This window comes from Malus domestica, chromosome 11, assembly GCF_042453785.1.
Source record: "Malus domestica chromosome 11, GDT2T_hap1".
Taxonomy (NCBI): domain Eukaryota; kingdom Viridiplantae; phylum Streptophyta; class Magnoliopsida; order Rosales; family Rosaceae; genus Malus; species Malus domestica.
The window spans coordinates 39,974,297-39,999,088 of NC_091671.1; the positions used below are offsets into that span (position 1 = coordinate 39,974,297).

At 42.5% G+C, this 24,792-nt stretch overlaps 1 protein-coding gene and 2 long non-coding RNA genes across 4 annotated transcripts; 2 read left to right on the forward strand and 1 right to left on the reverse strand.

Moving 5' to 3' along the window:
• Positions 1 to 2,851: 2,851 nt before the first annotated feature.
• Positions 2,852 to 5,462, reverse strand: LOC139189568 (wee1-like protein kinase). Its single transcript, XM_070808548.1, has 6 exons — positions 5,143 to 5,462; positions 4,971 to 5,031; positions 4,690 to 4,879; positions 4,465 to 4,613; positions 3,501 to 3,854; positions 2,852 to 3,196 (listed from the first exon to the last, which is right to left on the reverse strand). The coding sequence occupies exons 1-6, from the start codon at positions 5,268 to 5,270 to the stop codon at positions 3,101 to 3,103; spliced, it is 978 nt and encodes a 325-aa protein (XP_070664649.1). The 5' UTR covers positions 5,271 to 5,462; the 3' UTR covers positions 2,852 to 3,100.
• A 58-nt stretch (positions 5,463 to 5,520) lies between these two features.
• LOC114819397 (uncharacterized) lies at positions 5,521 to 24,273 on the forward strand. Of its 2 annotated transcripts, XR_011573186.1 has the most exons (4): positions 5,522 to 5,839; positions 5,934 to 6,002; positions 23,753 to 23,805; positions 23,900 to 24,273. It is a non-coding gene; the product is annotated as an uncharacterized lncRNA (long non-coding RNA). The 2 variants fall into 2 exon arrangements; XR_011573185.1 differs by having other exon boundaries at positions 5,521 to 5,839; positions 23,753 to 24,273.
• Positions 14,494 to 15,604, forward strand: LOC139189338 (uncharacterized). The gene is made up of 3 exons (XR_011573174.1): positions 14,494 to 14,843; positions 14,927 to 15,024; positions 15,200 to 15,604. It is a non-coding gene; the product is annotated as an uncharacterized lncRNA (long non-coding RNA).
• Positions 24,274 to 24,792: the final 519 nt, after the last annotated feature.

A 24,792-nucleotide genomic window follows, 5' to 3' on the forward strand; every position in this document is an offset into this window, starting at 1 on the left:
GTCGGCCTTATACTCTGGAGGAAACCAGAAAACCCTCCAGCTCAGTTCAAGAATAAGCCTGTGGAAAGTTACTTCTTCAAAAGCAAAAGTATCTCATATCATCTCTTCTCATTTTTCTTCTCTTTATCCTTCATGCTGCTGCAAGATGGGGAGAAGGTGAACAATCAGTCGGAGCTCTGATTGCTTACCTTGTCTGTCACCTCTTTCAGCAAACCCCCTAGCTCGGTGACTTGGGGGACTCCTACTACATGGTTTGTATCGCGCTTGACCAAGCCTGAAACTACAAGTAAGCTTCAAGTGAAATTGATACATTACCTTGTGCATCTCCACCAGTTAAAGATACCACCCCTGGATGGAGGAAGAGTACTTCCAGAGAAGATGCCACATCTACCTATGAGACAGATAAGGCAAGTCAAGACGACACCACACTTCGATACTTAGAAGTTTCGTGATTACGAGATCATTCTCCCACAATATTTCCTAATGTCATTTGTACTAAATCATTCACTTGTACTCACTAAATGAGAGCTTGAACCTATGTACTTGTGTAAACCCTTCACAATTAATGAGAACTCTTCTATTCCGTGGACGTAGCCAATCTGGGTGAACCACGTACATCTTGTGTTTGCTTTCCTATCTCTATCCATTTATATACTTATCCACACTAATGACCGGAGCAATCTAGCGAAGATCACAAAAAGCGATCGTTTTCGCTACCTAGGATCTATCTTGCAAGAGAACGGAGAATTAGATGGAGATCTCAACCATAGAATACGAGCTGGATGGAAAGAGTGCATCCGGCGTGTTGTGTGACCGTCGTAGGCCACTGAAGCTCAAGGGAAAATTTTATAGGACGGCAATAAGGCTAGCGATGTTGTATGACACAGAATGTTGGGTGGTGAAGCATCAACACGTACACAAAATGGGTGTAGCGGAGATGAGGATGCTTCGTGGGATGTGTGGGCACACGAGAAAGGATAAGATTGGGAATGAGGATATCCGAGGTAAAGTAGGAGTAGCCGAAATTGTAGGAAATATGAGAGAAAATCGGCTCCGGTGATTTTGAACATGTGCAAAGAAGGCCGACTGACGCTCCGGTTCGAAGATGTGACTACGGGACAGAGGTTCAGGGCCGAAGGGGTAGAGGAAGACCTAGGACAACTTTGGAAGAGACTCTAAGAAAAGACTTAGAGTACTTGGATCTAACGGAGGACATGACACAAAACCGAGCGCAATGGCGTTCTAGGATTCATATAGCCGACCCCACTTAGTGGGAAAAGGCTTTGTTGTTGTTGTTGTTGTTGTAAAGTCTCAAAGACAAATATTTACGCGTATATATGGTCTAGATCCAATTGTCATCCTAATTAATTAACTAAACCTTTTAGTCAAATTATGCTACAAATTATTGTGGACACACCTTGATTAGTAACTACTTAGTGAATGCATGATTAGAGAAAAATAATGTATTAGTGTGGACTAAGCGGCTAGACTTTCGCATATAAACGGCTAGTTGTAAGATATGACTAATCACACATGCTGCTGACATATTCCAATCGACAATAGGTCACATCCGTTGCTTTTACATGAGAAATATTTGAATGTGACGGTCACACTGCATTTGCAGCTTCAAGTCAGGCATGCAACTCAAGGCTCACACGAATGCACATCATATTTTGTACTCAATCGAATTCTATGAGATTGTATTGTATTCGTTGAGGTCCTATATAATGTATATTAGCATGGATTGAGATCCACTGCAAATACCTGTGTCTGAAGTTTGCGGATTAGAAATCTGGACATCTCAATTTCAATGCTAAAGCCCTCATTCGGCCATCCTAATGGCCCATTTTATGAAAATTCAAAACTTAAACGGCCCGAATCTCTTTAACACTCTTTCAAACAATTCAGATCTCTTAATCTGCACTCCGAACACAGAGATTCGAAATGAATCTCATTCACATTAGCATCTTCAGATTCTAGCTACAGCTAATAGCAGTGTTGTCCGTTATTAATTTGCTCGACCAAAGTAGTTGTTGTCAACTTTGTGTTTCAAAAGCACATAATGCATGACTATTCGAGAATATTCCAACTCCACAACAACTTTCTACGTGTTTTCTGGTTCCCATTGAAAACTAGTCACTCAAAAGCTACAAAAAATATTGTGGATATAGATCATGTTGCCACCTTACGAATCAGGTTAGGTATATGCATGATTTGGGGAAAAAAAAATTACATTTTGGATTATTCAATTGGAGCATTTATCGTATAAACGGCTGAAAGATTTTGTAAACATGATGCTGAGAACAAGTGTTACATGTTTTAGGAGGGAGTATTCGGTAGGGCCACTGTACTATGGCAACACATACAAAGTGTAGGGACCAACGAGCAAGTAGATGGGATAATGGAACAAAATATAGGACTTACATGAAACAAGAACACTAAGGCGAATGTATCATAAACCAATTAAATAACGCCACATGAGAAATTGAAAACAAATGGCGTTGTAGCTATCAGTTATACCCCTTATGATTTAGCTACAATGGGCGATGGGGTCATTCGAAAGTGACTCTAAGAAGCAGCTAATGAGAGATGCTTTTCCTTAAAATCACTAGCCATCGTGATTTCAAGAAAAATCACCAAAAGTGATTTAAAGAGAAGCACATATCCTTCTCCCAGAAGTGATTAAAGCCCTCTGAGAATTACTTTCCGAACGAGACCTTAGACTCCAAAGTGTGGAACTCGCCTGTTGACAAATTCAAAGGCTTTTTCTCTGTAAAACATCCTTCATTCTTTGCACATTAACATCCCTACGAACGAATAAAAAGAGAATTAAAACTCTGTTCAAAGTGTATTCCGGGAGAATTAGACATTTTTCATTAGCAGCACATAACCATGAGTACATGACCAAGAATTCCTCGAGTCGCAGAATATGCACCGCACAAGTGGAAAATTAGGTGCATATATTAGAGGAAGAACGTATAGATACAAAATTGGTCATTCTTCACAAACCTTCCTTTTCCTGTTTTGCAGTGCCTGCTGATGCTGCATATGGATGGCGAATACAACAGACCATTCCCTTCCAAATGCGATTGTTGTTGCCCTAGGCTCGTCCATTTCGCTTCACCTTGTCAAAAATTGGATTTTCGACCAAATCTTTCGCTGACGGCCTCCAGACTGGATTTGGATCCAACATGACCTGAGAGATTCATCAAAATGTAATGCAATCAGCAACGCTATCACAGGGTTCGTTTAGTAGCACAAACCAACTAAGAATCATAGGATGCTACGTGTGGAATGCAACCGGTTTCTTAGAAAATTAGTCATCTACGAATACCATTTTCTTTAACAAAGATTTGCAGTTCGTAATCCAGCATGAGAGATGTGATTCTCGCATGAAAATTAATTGCAACAAATAGAAATAGCAAAAGTGAAACAGTCACAAGTTCACAGCCACAGAAAACAAAATCCAACCACTAATGGAAAGGAAAAGGTGATGTTACCTTGAGTAAGTTCTGAAATTGCAACGAATGACCAGGAAGGAGTGGCAACTTTCCCTCCCTGAGATTTAAAATTTGAGGTCCTGATTCTGGCAAAGGTGAACCTCTAATAAGCTCATAAACAGCAACTCCCAAGGAGAAGATATCGGCCTTATCAAGATCACCATATTTCTCATTCAGGATTTCTTGCGGCATGTATCGAGCATCACCTTCTTCAATTGGCAGGCTGTTGTCAAGCAGAGTTGCACATCCAAAGTCACCTAGCTTATAAACACCATTCTTCACATATATATTATCAGGCTTTACATCTAAGTGAGCTATTCCTCGCCTGTGTATAAACTGCAATGCTTTTGCAACCTGTACATATTTTTACATGAGAAATTAGCATATACCAACAGAAGATGAAACATTGTCAAGCTATAAAGCGTTCAAATTAATCTAAGACCACAGCCTGCCAGATAGGATCTCAGATATGTGTCAATGCCAGTGAGTGTGCATGCATGCCAAGGTGTCTGCGATATGAATATGGGCATTCATTAGATTAAACCCATTCCATCTAGTTTACAAGAGCCCCGTGATCTTCCTTCATGATAGTATTTTCTATAGAATCAAGCAAGCGAAGGACTGAGCTCAACATCTAAAACAGTGTCAAGGAAAGGGTATAAATATCTCTCAAAAGATGGGGAAACAGAAAACACACACACACACACACTCAAATATATTAAGATTTTCAGGAATCAAGAATTCGTGATTGAGTACACTCTATAAACTTGAGGGGAGTATAAGCATTGAATATTAGGATTCAATGTAGGCGTTCATGAGTGAAGACTTTGTTGGCTTCTCAAGTGTAGTAAAATCCCTGCTAGGTATTCAGTCTACTAAAAGTTTTGGCGCTAGTACGTGTTTATAATAAACATTACATGGGTTACTATAAGTGAGAAGCTTGTTAAAACTCATCCACACAAACCTGATACAAGGCTTCTAAAATCTCCCCATCTTTGAATGGTCGGGAAAATTTGTTGATGGATAGGCTGTGATCACATAACTCCATCTGAATGTGCAGCTGCTCATTTTCAAACCAAGACGAATAGTATCCAACAATGTTTTCATGGGACCCTTGATAAAGCACAACAGTTAAACCATATAAAAGCAATTGCCATAGAGTCAAACAGATGAAGCAACGGAAACCTACCTAAAGCTGCCAAAGATTGAACTTCCATCATAGCCTTTCTCCTGCAAAGGATACAAAAGTAATAAAATGCATAAGCAAATGGCTTCAACGAATGGCAGATATATCTAGAGCATGAGTAAGCAACCTTAACGGTATTCGACTTAACGGTATTCGACTTCTCCGGTGATCTGGGGCAAGGGATATCTTCCAGCTAAAAATAGAAACAAAACACATTAAAGCAACAATCTTTACACCCAAGCTCGATTTTACACAAATTGTAAAATCCAATCCATCCATTGTACCTTGCTGCAATCCCAGCCGTTCACCATAGGCTGATTATCCGGTGTGATATAATCGGGAGTGCTACATCAATCAAAACCCAGAACAAGAAAAATCCAATTTTTCATCCATTTTGCGAATTCAAATCCCAAAAAGCTTGAAAATTTACAAAATTGATGACGCCGAGGATCTTACCAGAAGAAGTCTTGGCTGAGTATGAACTCCCGGTCGTCGAAACTGGGGTCAACGTCGGTGCCGAGAGGAGCGGAGGAGGGAAGGCTACAAAATAATTGAGTCAAACAGAGTCTACTGTGCGCACTCATCTGATATTGATCTGGACCGTGGGATTGGGAGACTACCTAGATAATGTTTTGATGATTTTGGTTTCATTGGTTGATGTGGTTATGTGTACTGGGTGGCGCGACAGCGAAGTGGTCTTGGTTTAGAGGGAGGGAAAGGGATCCGCTCCGGATCTCTTCCACCAAAGTCCACAGATAAAGTGATCCGAACCTTTGAAATTTGATCAAACCGCTAAAAACAGAGGCTTCTTTTAAAAGTTATAATAATTTTAATCGTTGGATCAAATTTCAAAAGCCCAAATCACTTGATTCGTGTGATTTGGTGGGAAAGATCCGAAAATGATCTATTTCCGGCTTGTTTCAAAATTAGTGCGCGCTCCACGAGGACGATGGTAGTGGGCCGAGACAAAAAAATAGATAGGACATGTGTCACTTACACACGCATCGAGGACCAAATTTGGTGTCAAAACCCACTGTCAGCGAACCTCTTCCTTTGAACCCACAATTTCCTCTGTTTCTGAAGATTTATAAGCTCCACCACCGTGCTATGCGTTGTTTTCAGACAATTCCAGAGTTTGATCAGAGCATTTCTGGTAAACTCTCTCGATTCTATTCTCGCATTTTATCTGTGTTTTTCTGAATTGGGATTCTTGGATTGAAGTGTTCTTTGGTTGTTCATCTGGGCAGATGAGGAAGAATCGGAAAAAAAGTGATTTTCCCAATTGCGCTGCGATTGGCGGTTCCACCAAGAAAAAGGTTTTTATTTATTTTTTAATGTTTATATTTATTTTTCTTTAAACTTCAATGTTCTTGATTTAATTTGTATGTATATGCATTGTTTATGTAGTCGTAATTGGCAAAAGATTGGTACAATGTGTTTGGATACCAGGAAAATATGAGATAGTACAGAGAAAATTATGCGAACTGCTTTTCTAGTTGTATTGACCCTGCAATGTGAGTTAGACCAATTCGCCAAGGTAGTGTGCCAGCTTTTTTGCACCGAATTCGAATCCAATCCCCTATCTGCAGATCAGAATTGTTTAGAATAGAGAAAAATGATTATAGTTACTTTTGTTTTGCTTTTATAGTAGAAACTTGTCTTATTGATACAACGGAAGTTGTAAGAAAAGGGACCACGAATGGTCACCCTTGAAAGAACTCTGGAATTCAAGAAGTTGTGAGAGAAACTTTCGTTTCTGAATTTTGTATTGATTCAAAAGCTGTTGTCTATTACAAAGCAAAAGAACATATTATAAATACTTGTTTCAAGAAAATGAAAAGACAAGCAACAATAAATCCTCATTGATTAGGAAATACCCTCTAAACGACTCAGAACGTTTCTAAACTGTTCGCATCATCAAGCAGTTTCTTTATTCCTACGTTAGTCTCATCTCCTTGAAAAGAATTCGTCCCCGAGTGATCAGGATACAACGGAACATCAACAAGATGGAAATGATGCAGATCAGCAACATTGAAAGTGCGAGAAATCCCCACTGATGCCGGCAAATCCACCACATAGGCGTTGTCATTGATTTTGTGCACAATCTTTGAGCGTTGATGTTTATCAGCAGCAGCCTTGTTTTTGGATTTCGTTTGAGCAAGTTTCTAGGCAACTTTGTTCTTGGTTGCTTGAACTCTTTCAGCCATATGTTCAGCTACAACACTCACTCATGGGCCACGAGGAATCCTTATAAGATCCACCACATGATGGGGATTTAAAGTATAGACAATTGAAAATGGTGACTTGCTGGTTGTGGTATGCACACCACTATTGTAAGCAAACTTGACTTGAGCAAGCACCAAATCACATTGCTTGGATTTATCTCCACAGACACAACGAATCATATTACCCAACGTCCTATTGGTCACTTCAGTTTGTCCATCCGTTTGAGGGTGGGTAATGCTACTCCGATTCAATGTTGTTTCAAATATCTTCCACAAAGTCATCCAAAAGTAACTAAGAAACTTAGAATCCTGATAAGAAGTAATGGACTGAGGAACCACATGAAGGTGCACCACCTCTCGAAATAACAAGTGAGCAATGTGAGATGCATCGGATGTCTTACGATAAGCAACAAAGTGTGTCATTTTTGAATACCAATCAACCACCACAAATACAAAATCGACTCCACGCTGGGTTCGAGGTAGACCCAACAAGAAATCCATAGATAAATCCAGCCAAATATCAGTAGGAACAGGTAAGGGCATGTACAAACCCGTGTTTTGGGACTGACCTTTATAAGATTGACAAACAAAGCACTTGCTAACTATGTTACCAACATCATTTTTGAGTTATGGCCAGTAATATGGTTTTATCACACCCAAGATGACCGCTTAAACCACCATCATGCAAGTCTCTAATGAGCTTCTCCCGCAATGAACAACGTGGAATGCACAAGTTATGCCCTTTGAAAAGAAACACATCGGTAATGTGAAAGTCAGAAGGAGGATGGGAACGGAGACATTTTGCCCAAATGTCTTTAAAGTCGTCATCCCCCTCATAAAGCTCATTCAAGAAATCAAAACCCACAACCTCCTGACTTAAAGTCATCAATAATTGGGCTCTCATGCTCAACGATCGGCTATGCGATTAAGCGTACTGGATTGGTGCTTGATGACAAAAGAAATTTTTTGGAGATAAGTCACCCATCGCATATACATCATGTCAACACTTTTCTGATTATTGACCCACTTCAGTGCCAGGGTCGATGTATAGGACAAATTCATTTTGAACGAGTTAATGCTCCCATTAACGTAAAGCACGAATGATAACATAAAACTCTGGAGCATATGTACTCCATTTTTGCCTCGCTTCGCTAAGCTTCTCCCTGAAAAATGCAATGGGATGTTTTCTTGAGATAAAACAATTTCAATACCCACTCCGCTTGCATCGTATTCAACTTCAAAAACCTTATCAAAGTTGGGTAAGTTGAAGACATGAGCATAGCATAGCTTTTCTTTAATTAAAGCAAAGCTCATGTCCTGTTTATCACCCCAAATAAAGTTACCATTCTTCAAACATTCTATCATTGGTGCCACAGTGGTGCTAAAGTTCCTTACAAACCATCGATAAAACGTTGCAAGGCTATGTAAGCTTCGCAATTCAGATACATTTTTGGGAGCTGGCCAATCTCAAATGGCTCTCACCTTCTCTTCGTCTACATGGATGCCATCCGAACTTATGACATACCCAAAGGTAGTCGATCTGTGAAGAAACTGCACTTCTTGAAGTTAATGTACAGTTTGTTTTCCTGAAATATGTGAAGTACTTATCTCAAATGCTCTAAATGGTCTTGCTCAGATTTGCTATAAATTAGTATATCATCAAAGTATACAACAACAAATAATTCGACAAATGGACGAAGCACCTGGTTCATTAGTCGCATGAATGTGCTAGGAGCATTGAACAGACCTAACGACTTCACCAACCATTCATATAAGCCATCTTTACTCTTGAATGTTGTCTTCCATTCGTTTCCTACACGGATTCGAATTTGATGATACCTGCTTCGTAAATCGATCTTAGAAAATATTATGGAATCGACTAATTCGTCCAACATGTCATCTAAACGGGGAATGGGAAAACAATATTTGATAGTGATCTTGTTGATAGCTCGGCTATGAACACACATCCTCCATGTCTTGTCTTTCTTGGGCACAAGAAGAACCGACACTATACAAGGGTTAAGGCTTTCACTAATGAAGCCCTTTTTTAACAACTCATCAATTTTCTCCCGTAGAATCTCAATCTCTTTCGGACACATCCTGTAGTGTGGCAGATTTGGCAAGCTTGCCCTAGGAATGAAGTCGATTTGATGTTATATATTTCGTATGAGAGGTAACTCATTCGAATATCGTCACTCACCAAATCCTTAAAGTCTCGTTGGATTGCTTGATCCTTGTTCAGAATCTGCAACTTTCGATCTTGTGCCATTAAGAGGCCTTTCATGACCAAAGCACAAATTACCCTGGTCTCTTTTGCTTCGAATGTAACATCGTGCTCAGATGTGATCAAGGTGAGGAACTTATTCGGGTTATCAACTTTTATGACAACATTAGTTCATTTTCCATTAGGGAACATGGTGATGCGATGTTATTCCCAAGTGAACTTATAGACATTGCCGCGACCCTTGTGCATGACATCTCTATCCTATAGCCATGGTCTACCGAGCAATAAATGAGTCGCGTCCATGTCAACTACATCACACACAGCTTCCTCCTTGTAAAACTTACCAATTGAGATGGGAACCTTACAAGTTTCAATCACCTTTTCCGTCGAGCCCTTCTTAATCCACCCTACCGAGTATGGGTGCGAATTTTTCTCAGTTTGAAGGTGAAAGTGCTCCACGACCTTTCTAGCAACGAAGTTTTCACAACTACCTTCGTCTATTACCAACTGACAAACTTTGTCCCGAATAGTGCACTTAGAGCGAAAAATTTGATGACGTTGATTGTCATCGCTGGGTTTGGAATAAATCACTCGCTGTAAAACTAACGCTAACTCATCTCCTTCTTCCTCAGCCATATCCTCGTCACATTCATCATCTACTTCTTCATATTCACCTCCTTTTACTAAATTCACTATCTTGCCAACCCAGCAGGTGCTTGTGGGATGCCCATGGCTGCCACATTTGTAACACATGTTTCTGCGAGGCTTGGTATACAGATTAGCCTGCTTGCGGAATTAGTTGTTCTGAAAATGAGTGGTGCTACGAGGATTATTTTTCACTCATGGATGATCAACTTTATTTTCAACCCTTTTTTCTGGACCCTTGGAAACCTGTTGTTGCTGCACCATTTCTTTATTTCTTGGGAAATTGCTGAAAGATTGAGATGACTCTCCCCACTGCTTTCTAAAATCATAGCTCTAGTTACTGCGATTTTTCTCTAGCAATTCTGCGCTAATAGCCAACTCTTCTGTTTGAGGGGGAGTTAACACGCTGTAACCCAATTTTGTCACGAATGGAAGGTTTTAATCTAAACAAATATCGTACAGTTTGTTGTGCAAGGGACTCAGTGAGACGATTTCTTGCAGCAAGGTTGAAAAACTCCTGCGAATACTCATGCATAGTTCGACTCCCTTGTACACAGCCGTGGTATTTTTCAAACAACACTTACTTGTAATTCCGGGGAAGGAAACGTGCCCGAAGCATGCTTTGCATTTTACGTCAAGTTTGGACACGATTCTTTCCTTGCCACACCCTGGACTCTTGCTGCTCATCCAACCAAACGGTAGCGCTTCCCTTTAGCCTCCATGCCACAACTTTAACTTGTCTCGCTTCAGCTATCTCTGCATATTCGAAGAACTTCTTGCACTCCGCAAGCCAATCTAAAAACTCTTCAATTGATAATGTTGATGCACAAAATCAGCGAAGACTTTGGTACAACAGAAAGTGTCAGGTTTTGTGACCTTCGCTTGGTTGCTTCGGTCACTAGTGAGGATAAGTACGTAAATAAATAGAGACAGAGAAGCAAACACAGGATGTACGTGGTTCACCCAGATTGGCTACGTCCACGGAGTAGAGGAGTTCTTATTAGTAGTGAAGGGCTTACACAAGTACAAAGGATCAAGCTCTCAATTTAGTGAGTTCTTGTGAATGATTTAACACAAAATGGCATTAGGCCATATTGTGGGGGAATGACCCCTATTTATAGAAAAACTTGTAGCTTTGTCACATTGACATGTGTCATGTTATGATTGGTTCTTGATGTCGACACGTGCTGCGCTCTGATTGGCTTCTAATCTTGACACGTGTCGAGTAGTGATTGGCCTCCTGGTCGGAGGGGAACTCTTCTGGGTCCTTGACAGTATAGCGTTGGCCGGTGCTCGGTAGTTTCGGGATTGGTCAAGTATGGTACAAACAGTGCTCCCCTAAGTTCCCGAGTGAGGGAAACTCCTCGGTTGGGGACTTGCAAGATCCAATCCCTTGAGTAATCACGAAACTTCTAAGTACCGAAGTGTGGTCTGATCTTCATCTGCCATTCTCTGGAAGTACCTTTCCTCCATCCGGGAATGGTGTACTTAGCTGATGTTGACGCACAAGGTAATGTATCAATTTCACTTAAAGCTTAGTTGTAGTTTCGGGCTTAGTCAAGTGTGATACAAACCCTATAGTAGGAGTCCCCCAAGTCGCCGAGCTAGGAGATCTGCCGAAAGAGGTGACAGACAAGGTAAGCAGTCAAACTTCCAAGTAAGCAACCCAGGATCAGAGGTTTGACTTCGGCTTCCGGTTGATTGTTCTCATTCTCCTTGTCTCTCATTCAACTGCCAGGATAAGGAGAAGCAAATGGATAAGAGATGATATGAGATACTTTTGCTTTTGAAGAAGTAACTTTCCACAGGCTTATTCTTGAACTGTGCTGGAGGGTTTTCTGGTGCCCTTCAGAGTATAAGGCCGACTCAAAAATTTGAGGGTCAAAACAAGTCCATCAAATCTAGAGTACGTTCGACCTTGATGATATGGGATACTTTTGCTGTTGACGGAATAATGAATGTGGTATGGAAAGGTGTCGTGCTGTAGTGATCTGTTTCAGCTCACCGTTTGAACCTTCTGCTTCAATCTTTTGCATGGCAGAAGTGGTGTGCAACCTTTGCATTTAAATGGTCCTTCAGAACATTCCTTCATAGTGACTCATCCACGCTTGGCAGCTTCAGTGTAAAGAGCCAATATCTGATCAACTGTCATGAGGTATTTGCCGGTGGAATTCGTGACCTTGACAGCAGTTGAGGATGAGTACTCGAGAGCAATGCTAAGTAAGCAACCAGGCAAAGGCTCCAGGCAATCAGTTCCAAATTTGAGGTTTGATTTCAGGTTCCGACTGACTGCTCTCTTTCTCCTTGTCCTGCAGGTGTGGACAAGGACAAAGACAAAGACAGGGAGAAAGCATGATATGGGATACTCTTGCTTTCGATCCTGATGATATGAGATACTCTTGTTCTTGGTGTGGCTTATTTACTGAGGTATTATCGGGGGGAAATAAAGCTGAGTATTTCGAGCGGTTATGTTGAGGGTGCCTTTTCGAATGCGAGAAAGGGTTGAGCATTTTTGCAGGTTTGCCTGTCCGTTGAGGAGGGAGGTCAATGTATATAGGGATTTCCCAATAACAAGCAGTAATGCTATTCCTTTACCCTTCTTGGTCACAGCAATGTAGTGGGAGCTGCCAGCTTCACGTGTTTTAATTTTGTCAGAGCACTTTGAAAAAGTGGTATGTGGTATCTGGAAAGCTGATATTACGTGTGAAGATTACAGACAAGCTTTATCTAAGGAAATCTGGCTCTCGAAGTTCTGAGAGTTGTGCCTCTTCGGTTTTCGAACAAGCAATCCCGTCGAGGATCTGACTCTCGAGATTCGGAAAGCGGTGCTACTCCGGTTTTTGAGAAAGTAATTATGTTGGGAGTCTTTTCTCGAATGTGAGTAAAGGTTGGACGTTCTTGCCAACCTGTCTTGCCGCAAAACACGGAGGTCGACACACATAGGGACTTTCCAGTTGTCAAGCAGTGGTGCTGTTCCTTTACCCTTATGGGTAATAGTAGGGTAGCTGGAACTTCGAAATTCTCGTGCCTAAACTTTGTCAGAGATCTTTGACAAAGTTATATGTGGTACCCGAGGAGTTGATGGTGCATATGGAGAGTGGTGATTGAACAGTAAGATTCACGTGCTTTCTACTTCACCAGAAATCTTCGACAGAGTGCCCGTAATTTCCGCAAAGCTGATTGTGCATGTGACAGATGCTGACGAGGCTGAAAAAGCAGGTGCTTCTTCGATTTCTGAGATCGGCCCTCATGGTCTCTGAGCAGCCCAGCTTTTGAGAAAGCAAACGCCTCTTCGATTTCTGAGATCGGCCCTCATGGTCTCTGAGCAGCCCAGCTTTTGAGAAAGCAAACGCCTCTTCGATTTCTGAAGCTCCGTCGAGTGCAGATTTTTATAGAGGCTGACATTAAGTTCCACAGCACACTTGAATCTCTACCAGTAGAAGCTCATTTCTTGCACTTCTAAGATCTTGATTTGTCTGACCTCTTCCTTCTTCAACACATTTGAAAATGTCTGGACCCTCCGACCGTCGTTTTGACTTGAACCTTGGAAAAGAGACAGCCACGCATTCTCCAGACAACATATGGCGCCCATCCTTCATATCCCCTACTGGTCCCCTTACCGTTGGGGATTCTGTGATGAAGAATGATATGACCGCTGCAGTGGTGGCCAGGAACCTTCTCACTCCCAAAGATAACAGACTACTTTCCAAACGGTCTGATGAGTTGGCTGTTAAGGACTCTTTGGCTCTTAGTGTTCAGTGTGCAGGTTCTGTGTCTAATATGGCCCAACGCCTATTTGCTAGAACCCGCCAAGTTGAATCATTGGCTGCTGAAGTGATGAGTCTCAAACAGGAGATTAGAGGGCTCAAGCATGAGAATAAGCAGTTGCACCGGCTCGCCCATGACTATGCTACAAACATGAAGAGGAAGCTTGACCAGATGAAGGAATCTGATGGTAAGGTTTTACTTGATCATCAGCGGTTTGTGGGTTTGTTCCAAAGGCATTTATTGCCTTCGTCCTCTAGGGTTGTACCTGGTAATGAAGCTTCAAATGATGAACCTCCAATGCCTCCTCCTTCTGGGGTTTTGTCAAGTACTGAGGCTCCGGATAACCACCCTCCGGTGCTTTCTCTTTCTGGGGCTCTACCGACTGCTGAGACTTCCCCTAAGCAACCTTTGTGAAGGCTCCCTTTTGTTTGTTTATTTTGACTCATGTATATGTACATATTTGTGGCTTATCGAAAATATTAATAAATAATCTTTGCTTCATTTCAACATATTGTGTTAAATACACCAAAGCCTTCTTCATAAAGTTCTTTGAATTTTTGCTTTTGTTGAAACCTGTATTGTTGAATCTTTGTGAGTGAAGCATGTAGTTTGAGGTAGTGTTCCCTTAATTTCCCGAGTGAGGAAAACTTCTCGGTTGGAGACTTGAAAAATCCAAGTCACTGAGTGGTTGTGAGACTGCCGAGTATCAAGGTGCAATAGCATATGGTGGGAGTCCCCCAAGTCTTCAGGCGAAGAGAGTTGCCGAATGAGGTGTCTCGCGTGTTACTAATTTGTCAAAGTAACGAATCCTTGTTTCGATGTCACACATTCGTATATGCTTTATCTAAAAATATTTCCAACTTTTGTGTGTTTGATGCTGCATGCTATTGACTAGACAAGATCAAGTGCAATTAGTAGCTTTTCTCTCTTTTTCATCTTTTCTTTGGTGGAATTGCTTTTCGTTTCCACTAATCAGCCTGAGTGGATGCAAGATAACACCTTTCTCTATAGCTCAGATTGCAAAGTCGTCTTCATGAAAGTTTTTCCTTATCTTGTGAACTACAACATATCCAAATTTGAGATCCATCGGAGTAGTACAACTTCAGAAATTCAAGTATGATGAGTAACTGTTCATCAATGTTCTGTTAATCCGTCAGACTTGTTGTGAGCTTCGAAACTCCATTTTCTCTTATTCAGATCAACATACTTTCTTCATCGAAGTTGTTCCTCAGCTTGTGAACTACAACATATCCAAATTTGAGATCCCTCGGAGCAGTATAACTCCAGAAATCCAGGTAAGATGAATGACTGGTTATTATTTTTCTGTCAACCCGTCAGATTTGTTGTGAGCTTCGAAACTCCATTTTTTCTTGTTCAGATCGGTATGCTTTCTTCATTGAAGTTGTTCCTCAGCTCGTGAACTACAACATATCCAAATTTGAGATCCCTCGGAGCAGTATAACTCCAGAAATCCAGGTATGATGAATGACTGGTTATTATTTTTCTGTCAACCCGTCAGATTTGTTGTGAGCTTCGAAACTCCATTTTCTATTCTTCAGATCGGCATGCTTTCTTCATTGAAGTTGTTCCTCATCGTCTCTTTCATAACATATCAAAAATTCAGAATGAACTAATGGTTAAATATTTCCAGATCTTCGAAACATCACAGCAGCTTCGAAATCTGCAAGAATCCGACTGTCATGTTTGGAGCTTCAACACTTTAATTTCCGTAGCTCAAACAGAAATGGTTCCTTCTTGAAAGTTGTTCATATGCTCAAGAACTATAGGGTGTCCAAAATTCAGCTCCATTGGAGAAGAGCAGAGGTTGCAGAAATTTGATAGATGAAAGGAGGCGGAAGAGGGAGAGAGAGAAAAAGTCTCTTGGGTTGGATTTCTATTTTGGGGCAGATTCCAATTTTTGTAGCACCTTCATTATTGATGAATTGCTTGTACTTTTGTCCATTATGAAACTTGGGACTTTGGCTTGTTGTTGGATCTATTATAATATGTTTGGGAACATATATAAGTGAATAAATAAGAAGGAAAATTTTGGGCCCTTGTGGGTGTAAAACAAAAAATGTTTATGTTTACCCAAGTGTTTTTGTACAAGTTCAAGGGCATCTTGGGTTTTGTGAACAAAATTTGTTTATTTGGAGCAAGGTTTTGTGTTGAAGCTTTGTAGGTGAAGCTTTGGTGTTGAAGCTTTGTAGATGAAGCTTTCGAGGTGAAGCTTTGATGGTGAAGCTTTGTAGATGAAGCTTTCTGGGTGAAGCTTTGATGGTGAAGCTTTGTAGATGAAAGTATGTAGAGGGAGCTTTCTAGGTGAAGATTTTTTAGGTGAAGCTTTGTAGGTGAAGCTTTTTTAAGTGAAGCTTTTCGGGTGAAGTTTTTTTTGGGTGAAGCTTTGTGGGTGAAGCTTTTTAGGTGAAGCTTTGTGGGTGAAGCTTTGGAGGTGAAGCTTTTCGGGTGAAGCTTTTTAGGTGAAGCTTTGTAGGTGAAGCTTTTTTAAGTGAAGCTTTTCGGGTGAAGTTTTTTTTTGGTGAAGCTTTTCGGGTGAAGCTTTTTGGATGAAGCTGTTTTTTTTTTTTTTTTTTTTTTGGCGCTTGACACGGTCTTCATTTGCTTGTTTTGTAGTGACTGTGGAAGACGGATTGCTTTCTGATTGAGAAGGGTTCCGGCATCGCTTGCTATGAATGTAAAAGAGTGAGGGCTGAGTTGGCTAAATTACCTATTTATTGAATTCATTGCCAAATGGCCTTCATTACATAGGATGCCGAACGGCTATAGCTCAACACTTGTACATCGTGAGTCTATTTGTAGTAGTACTTCAAGTGATCAGCGTTCCATGGATGGCCAAGGGTCTTGCCATCGGAGCTTCTAAGTGTGTAAGAGCCAGGGCGACTGATGCCAATGACTTCATACGGTCCATCCCAGTTTGGACTAAGTGTGCCTTCACTCGGGACTCTGTCGCAGAGTAATCTTTTCTTTAAGACCCAGTCTCCTATTTTGAAAGAACGAGGCTTGACCCTAGAGTCATAATAGTTGGAGATGCGCTGCTTGTAGGCGACATTCCTCAAGTGAGCTTGGTTTCTGTGTTCCTCGACTAAATCCAAGTTGAGGGTGAGTTGTTTGTCATTTTCACTTTGAATGTAGTTCTGGACTCGGAATGTTGCTTGCTCGAGCTCAACAGGGACAACCGCCTCTGTGCCAAAGGCAAGTGAGAATGGAGTTTCTCCTGTTGAAGTCCGATATGAAGTGCGATATGACCAAAGAACTTGGGGTACAAATTCTGGCCAACAGCCTTTAGCTTTGTCCAAGCTGGTTTTCAAAGTGCGCTTGATTATTTTGTTGATGGCCTCAACTTGTCCATTAGACTGGGGATGAGCTGGAGAGGCAAAGCATAAGTTGATGTTGAACTTAGAGCAGAACAACCTGAACTTCTTGTTGTCAAACTGTTGCCCATTGTCAGTGACTATCGCATTGGGAATGCCGAATCTACAAAGGATGTTCTTCCACACGAAGTCTTCTATCTTTGCCTCAGTAATGGTTGCCAAGGGTTCTACTTCGGCCCACTTTGTGAAGTAGTCCACTGCAACGACTGTGTAACAGACTTTGCCCTTCCCTGCCGGCATTGGGCCGATCAAATCAAGTCCCCACTGGGCGAAGGGCCAAGGGCTGATCATAGGAGTAAGAGGCTCTGGAGGGGAATGAGGAATAGTTGCATATCGTTGACATTTGTCACATGAGCGGGATACTTTGATGGCATCCTGGTGGAGTGTTGGCCAGTAATATCCTTGGCGAAAAGTCTTGTGTGCTAGGGACCGAGATCCAGCATGATCTCCACAGACTCCCTCATGTATTTCCCGAAGGACGATTTCCGCCTCGGCAGGCGTAAGACACCTTAAGTATGGCAGGCTAAAACCTCGCTTATAGAGTTGATCATTGATGATCAGGTAGCGGGTAGACTTGTATCGAATTTGCTTAGCCTGGACTTTATCATTTGGGAGGGTGCCATGAGCAAGGAAATTATAGATCGGGGTGATCCAACTATCCCCCTGTTGTAAGTTGCATACTTCTGCGGCCATGGTGCTTGGTGTTGCCAACAGTTCGACATGAATTTTTCTTCCAATCTTGTCTTCCACAGCTGAGGCGAGGCGAGCCAGGGCGTCTGCATGACTGTTTGCCGCTCGAGGAACTTGGGTGATCTGGTAGTGGAAGTGCTTGAGCAAAAGTTGTGTTTGCGCAAGATATGCTGCCATGGAGCTGTCCTTAGCATCAAAGTTGTTGGTAACCTGGTTGACCACTAATTGGGAGTCACTGAAAATATCAATTTGTTTAACCCCGAGGTGTTTGGCCAAACGTAATCCTGCTAGAAGGGCTTCATACTCGGCCTCATTGTTTGATGCCTTGAATTTGAAACAAAGAGCATACTCCATTGCTACTTTGTCGGGCGTAGTCAAGACTAGTCCCGCTCCACAGCCCTGTTGGTTGGATGAGCCATCAACATACAGACTCCATGCTGAGGTCGTTGATTCTACTTTCTGAGCTTCCGATGGTAATGAAGCTACTGCTTCAGGTGTAGAAGCAATGTCAACAGGATATGTGAAGTCGGCGATGAAATCTGCTACTGCTTGACCTTTTTCGGCTGGTTTTGGTTGGTAGGAGATGTCAAACTCACCCAATGCTATCGCCCATTTGATCATTCGCCTAGACGTGTCAGGACTCTGGAGTATCTGTCGAAGAGGGTGATTGGTAAGCACGATGATGGCGTGTGCTTGGAAATAAGGGCGAAGTTTCCGAGCAGACATGACCAATGCTAGAGCTAATTTCTCAATGTTGGAGTATCGTGTCTCCGCATCTTGTAGGGCCTTGCTAGCGTAGTAGACGGGCCGTTCGACACCACTGTCCATTCGAATAAGAACAGAACTGACTGCTGAAGCCGAAACCGATAGATAGATGATGAGAGTGTCACCAACTTCTGGTTTGGAGAGCAGAGGGGCTTTACTCATGTACTCTTTGAGGTTCCTGAATGCCTTGGCACATTCCTCCGTCCATGTAATGTACTTCTTATTTCCCTTGAGTGCTTTGAAGAAAGGAGCACATCTGTCTGTGGCCTTAGAGATGAATCTGGTTAAGGCTGCCACCTTGCCAGTAAGGCTTTGGATGTCTTTTGAAGTTATTGGCTCTTTCATGTCGAGGATTGCTTTGATCTTTTCAGGGTTAGCTTCAATGCCTCGTTGGCTAATCATGAAGCCTAAGAATTTGCCAGAGCCCACGCCGAAGGCACATTTGTTGGGGTTCAACCTCATTCGATACCTCTTTAGAATGGTGAAAGTTTCAGATAGGTCGGTGATGTGTTGGTCAGCATGTTTGCTTTTGACTAGCATATCATCAACGTAAACTTCCATGTTCTTCCCAATTTGTTCGGCGAACATTGAATTGACCAGTCTCTGATAAGTTGCTCCTGCATTCTTTAGGCCGAAAGGCATGACTTTATAGCAATATAGTCCCCTGTCAGTAGTGAAGGCCGTGTGTTCTTGGTCTGAGGGGTTCATGAGGATTTGGTTGTATCCTGAATAAGCGTCCATAAAGCTCAAGAGCTCACACCCTGCCGTAGAGTTTATAAGCCTGTCAATAAGAGGAAGAGGGAAACTATCTTTCGGACACCCTTTGTTTAGGTCGGTGTAGTCAACACACATCCTCCACAAGACCTTTTGAAGCGAAAGACTTTCTTTGGTCGGATTTTTCCTAACAAGGACCACATTTGCTACCCATGTCGGGTAATTGACTTCGCGGACAAAGCCTATGCCTTTGAGTTTTTCAACTTCTGCTTTCATTGCCTCGTATCGTTCAGCGTCATAAGATCTTCGCTTCTGTCTCACCGGCTTGATCTTGGGGTCAATACTCAAACGATGACAGATGACATTGGGAGAGATGCTTGGCATGTCCTCGTATGACCAGGCGAAGACTTCAGTGTTCTCTTTAAAAAAAGATATCAATGCTAACCGAATGGGTGGTGACAATGTGGTGCCAATATTCACCATGCGGTCTGGATGATCTCTTGAGATAGGTACCTTCTCCAACTCTTCAGCAGGTTGGGCTTGCTGGGTGAAAGAGTCATCTCGAGGATCATCGGGTTGATTGTTGCTATCAGGAAGATCCAAGGTCGCTTCATCTAGGCTGGTCTTTGTGACTTGGTCATGTACAGACAGGGTTTCCTTGGGTCCGGGCAAGTGTTGTTGCTTAACTGAAGTGTTGTAACATGATCGTGCACTAAGCTGATCTCCTCTGATGTAGCCGTTGCCATGGGGGGTTGGAAATTTCATCAACAGCATATGCGTGGATACCATAGCCTTGAGATCATTGATGCATGTGCGCCCAAAGATGACATTGTATGCCGTTGGGCAGTCAACCACTAGGAAGTTAGTGGTAATGGTAGCCGTGTAAGGGCCTGTACCAATAGTAAAGGGTAAATGTATGCTCCCTAAGGGTTGCACGATATCACCGGAGAAGCTTATCAGAGGAGAAATCGAGCGATCGAGCAAGTGTTCAGCTACACTGAGTGCCCTGAAAGCTTCGGCAAACATGATATTGACCGAAGCCCCTGTGTCTACGAGGATTCGTCGAACATCAAAGTTGGCTATGTGAGCCTCCACGATCAATGGGTCGTTATGAGGGTAGATGATGCCTCTTTCTTCCTCAGGGTAGAAACATATCGGATCCCAGTTAGGTTTTTGATACTTCCCTCCCCTGATGTCTTCCACGTGAAACACTTGGTGACCAGGCCTCAGACTTCGTTCACTGTTTTTCATGGCCCTATTGGAAGATTCAGATATGGGTGTGCCGCCGCTTATGGAATATATGACATTCACCTGGCGTTGGTTACGGTTATCCCTTTGAGGGTGAAGAAGGAATTGATCAATTTTTCCTTCTCGTGCCAAAGCTTCAATACGATCACGGAGGATGATACATTTCTCGCTATCATGGCCGTTATGCTCATGGTAGCAACAAAACATGCCCGCGTTATTCGGGGGCGTGTAATCTGGGTGCCTCGGCTTTGGCTTTGGTATCAGGTGAGCTATGCTGGGGTAAATGGCCGCGCATGTGGCATTCAAGGGCGTGTATGTCTCATACCTTGGGGTAGGGGGTATCTTGACGCGGGTTTGACCCACTGCATTGACTGCCTGGGGGCGAGCGTTATTGTGGCGATACCCTTGGTTATCGGGATAGTGTCCCTTACTCTTTTTACTGAAATGAGAGTGGTGAGGATGGAAATCCTTCCTCTTGCCTTGAAATTGATATGTCTGTTGATTCGGCGAAGCATTATGCAAGGCATGGGGAGGTGCCACTGCTGTTTGGAAAGTCGAGGTCTTCTCATTTAGGTGAGTCTGGCTTCCACCTCCCACTTGTTGATAAAGGATGGTTGTAGGGGGTTTCTCCTGATATGTCTTTGCCTCGGCGGAGGCATGGTTATAAGCTTGCGCCATCACCTCAGAGTAAGTCTTCCAAGTATTGGCATTGATCATGTATTTAAAGAAACAATCACGTAGGCCTGCCGTGAAGGCTTTGAGGGCAGTCTTGTCGTCTGCCTCGGCACACCGGGAGTATTCATGGCTGAAGCGGCCAGCATACATACGTAATGACTCGTCTGGCTTCTGGCGGATAGTGTACAAGTCATCTGCAGAGTGCAAGCGATCGGTTTGGAAAATGTGTTGGGAAACAAATAGTTTCCTCAATTCCTCAAATGAGTCTACCGTCTCAGGTGTAAGACGACAATACCAATTTAGAGCTCCACCAGAGAGGGTAGAGGGGAAGAGAAGACATCGCTCTTCGTCGGTGTGCATCCGGTATGCCATGGTGGACTCAAAGAGGTTAAGGTGCTCAATCGGGTCCTCTTTTCCAGTATAAAGTTGCAAGCCAAGCTTTTGCTTTGTCTTTGCTTGAAGAGGGGTGTTGAGGATCCTCCTTGTAAGAGGGCCAGGCCTGGGTTGGTTCCAGTCAGGTATTTCAGCCTGACGTTCAGCCTTCAACTTGTTTACTTCCTCAAGAAGTTGTAGGACAAGGGGGTCCTGAGCGGAGTTATGTGTCACTGGAGCTTTCTTTCGTAAATCTCCATCTCCTCTTGGAATTAGGAAGGTTTGATCAAGGGCATGTGATTTTTCCCTGGACTCGCTGTACTGGCTTCCAGGGTATGTCTGTCGGAACACCTCTGAGTCCCCTGTACCCTCATGTCTCTCTAGGACTTGTTGCCCCTTCCCCAAATTGGTGGCCGGCTTGGGCCGTGGCAGGGGACCGAGTCTCTCAGAAATCCTTGGGTCATTAATCTTTGAGCTTATATGGATGGAATTCTTTCGACGTTGCTTCAGGAAATCCCGACAATCGCGAAAGACGGCTTTCGATCCTTCTGCCCCTTCAGCAAAGAGGTGTCTCCCTCCACTTCTCATGGTTCGGGTCGAAGCAACTGGGTTAAGAGAAGCCTCATGTTGATTATCAAGTCGAGGGGTAATCTGTTCCCTATCAGGGATATCTATGTCGAATGCATGTGACCCTCCATGTTGGAGGGCACCCAGTTGATGGTTGACTTCCACGGGGGCAACAAGCTCGCATGTCTGAGCTTGCCTAGCTTCGTGGAGTGTCTCGAAGAGCTTCTCATATTGCTCCTGGAGGACCTCATTCCTCATTGCTATCTTGTTGTTCTGAGCTTCCAACTCATCGACTTTAGCTTGAAGAAGAACTCGTTTTCCTTCCTTCTTTCGTTGTTTCGCACTATGTGCAAGGGGGGTGTCATTCTGTGTGCTGTGGCTTCCTTCGCTTCCCATGTTGGAGAGGGATGCCTGGTCAAAAGAAAGTGTACGAATGATAGAAACCAGCTTGACACAGCTGAAGAGAGTAGGAATAAGTGTCGTTTCCCACAGACGGCGCCAAATGTTGATGCACAAAATCAGCGAAGACTTTGGTACAACAGAAAGTGTCAGGTTTTGTGACCTTCGCTTGGTTGCTTCGGTCACTAGTGAGGATAAGTACGTAAATAAATAGAGACAGAGAAGCAAACACAGGATGTACGTGGTTCACCCAGATTGGCTACGTCCACGGAGTAGAGGAGTTCTTATTAGTAGTGAAGGGCTTACACAAGTACAAAGGATCAAGCTCTCAATTTAGTGAGTTCTTGTGAATGATTTAACACAAAATGGCATTAGGCCATATTGTGGGGGAATGACCCCTATTTATAGAAAAACTTGTAGCTTTGTCACATTGACATGTGTCATGTTATGATTGGTTCTTGATGTCGACACGTGCTGCGCTCTGATTGGCTTCTAATCTTGACACGTGTCGAGTAGTGATTGGCCTCCTGGTCGGAGGGGAACTCTTCTGGGTCCTTGACAGTATAGCGTTGGCCGGTGCTCGGTAGTTTCGGGATTGGTCAAGTATGGTACAAACAGATAAGTTTCCATTGAAAGTGGAAATTTCGATTTTTTTTTTCTTTTCATGGATCTGAATCACCGTTAGGGAAAACTCTGACTTGCTAGGGTGCTACAACCAGTTCGCGAGCACGAACAACATGTTGAGCGCCGCCTACGGCCAGGCCTGCAATAATCTCTCTAATTTCAGCAAGAGAATTTTGCATTGTATGATTGATGTGACACTCCATAACCACAAGCTTTCAACTCACGTATGTGAAACTTGTGATATTAGGGTTGGTTCTTGCTTCGTCTTCAGTTGAATCGGAAAACCGAGCTCGATGCCAACTGACACAGAAAAAGTTGTAAGAAAATGGATCACGAACGGTCTCCCTTGAAGGAACTCTGGAATTCCAGAAGTTGTGAGAGAAACTCTCGTTTCTGAATTTTGTACTGATTCAAAAGTTGTCTATTACAAAGCAAACGAACAGATTATAAATACTTGTTTCAAGAAAATGAAAAGACAAGCAACAATAAATCCTCATTGATTAGGAAAGACCCTATAAACGACTCGGAACGTTTCTAAACTGTTCGCATCATCAAGCAGTTTCTTTATTCCTACGTTAGTTGCAGGAAGAGAGGGTGTATTAATCATAATTCTATTCTTAAACATGAGGAATTACCTATTTTGTCACGTCTAGAAGTGCTGAAATGTGTGTGTTTTTTCGAAAATGGCTACTAGGCTTGAACTGGCATAGGCTCTATTGAGCAACACAGTGATGTTTGTTTACCTCTTTCGGATGCAGGTTCTAATGCATATGCCTGCAGCTTGGCGGATGAAGTGAGCTCTAACGAAGAGGTAGTATGCATTCAGATATATAGATATCTTATTTTTGGTGTTTTTGTGCTAATGCAAGGAGTAATGTGCTTGTTTGGCGGAATGGATCTCCTAGTTTCTTGAATTTTCAGTGGTGGGCAGTAAGCGACGCGGAGATGAGGCCATGAACCGCGACAGAGTGATGGAGATAGGCGTTTGTTGTCTGGGTAAATAAATCTGGTTATGACATGCACGCCAGAGATGAGATGGCCTTCCTGTTGGGTCACGGTGGTGTGAAAGAAATGAGCAATCTGAAAGGCAGAGAGAAAGAAAGGGGAAAGTGAAGTGGAATGGTTTAGAATTTCACTTGTTTGATATTTCATTCTAGCGCTATAATTTCCCACTATGCATTTTTTGTAAAATATCTAAAAAGTTTATGTGACGTAAATGTTGTTTGTCCTGTGTTTCGAGAATACGTGATGAATCTACTCGCCACTAGCTTGTTTTTAAGTTAGATATCTATCAGAGTAGATATGTGTGACACAAATGAATAATTCCTCACAGATTCTTATAGTATGTGACAAATTTTTAGGCGTCACAATCAATTTCGTCACCTAATCTCTGTTTTCTTGTAGTGAAGGTATGGACCCAAATATATAGAAAATTCACTTTACGACATAAAGCGATGCCTCAAAAGAGAAGGAAAGTGCGTCGTGTAAATTGTCAAGTACGACACACAACGCTTAAGCCGTAAATATTTTTATTTAACGACTTGCACAAAAGTGATGTCGTGAATGCTAGATTATGTGCAAGTATTACGACATGAACTTTATGAATGTCGTGAATAATATCATTTAAGGCATGCCAGTACTGTACGTCGCATATTTCAAGTCGTAAAAAACCCAAACTGTTGTAGTGAATCAATTATCATTCTCCAAATCAATTTCAAAGAATAGAAATAATCAAAGTGGTTCCTCCTCCATCTATTAAATCCTCCATTGCTAAGTCCATATTTTCCCAATTCATGAG

Coding starts and splice junctions, on each gene's coding strand:
- LOC139189568 (XM_070808548.1), bottom strand. CDS start 5,270: ATGAGTGCGCACAGTAGACTCTGTTTGACTCAATTATTTTGTAGCCTT. Junction 5,032..5,142: donor CTCAGCCAAGACTTCTTCTG/GTAAGATCCTCG, acceptor TGATTGATGTAG/CACTCCCGATTATATCACAC. Junction 3,855..4,464: donor TTTTAGAAGCCTTGTATCAG/GTTTGTGTGGAT, acceptor AAATATGTACAG/GTTGCAAAAGCATTGCAGTT.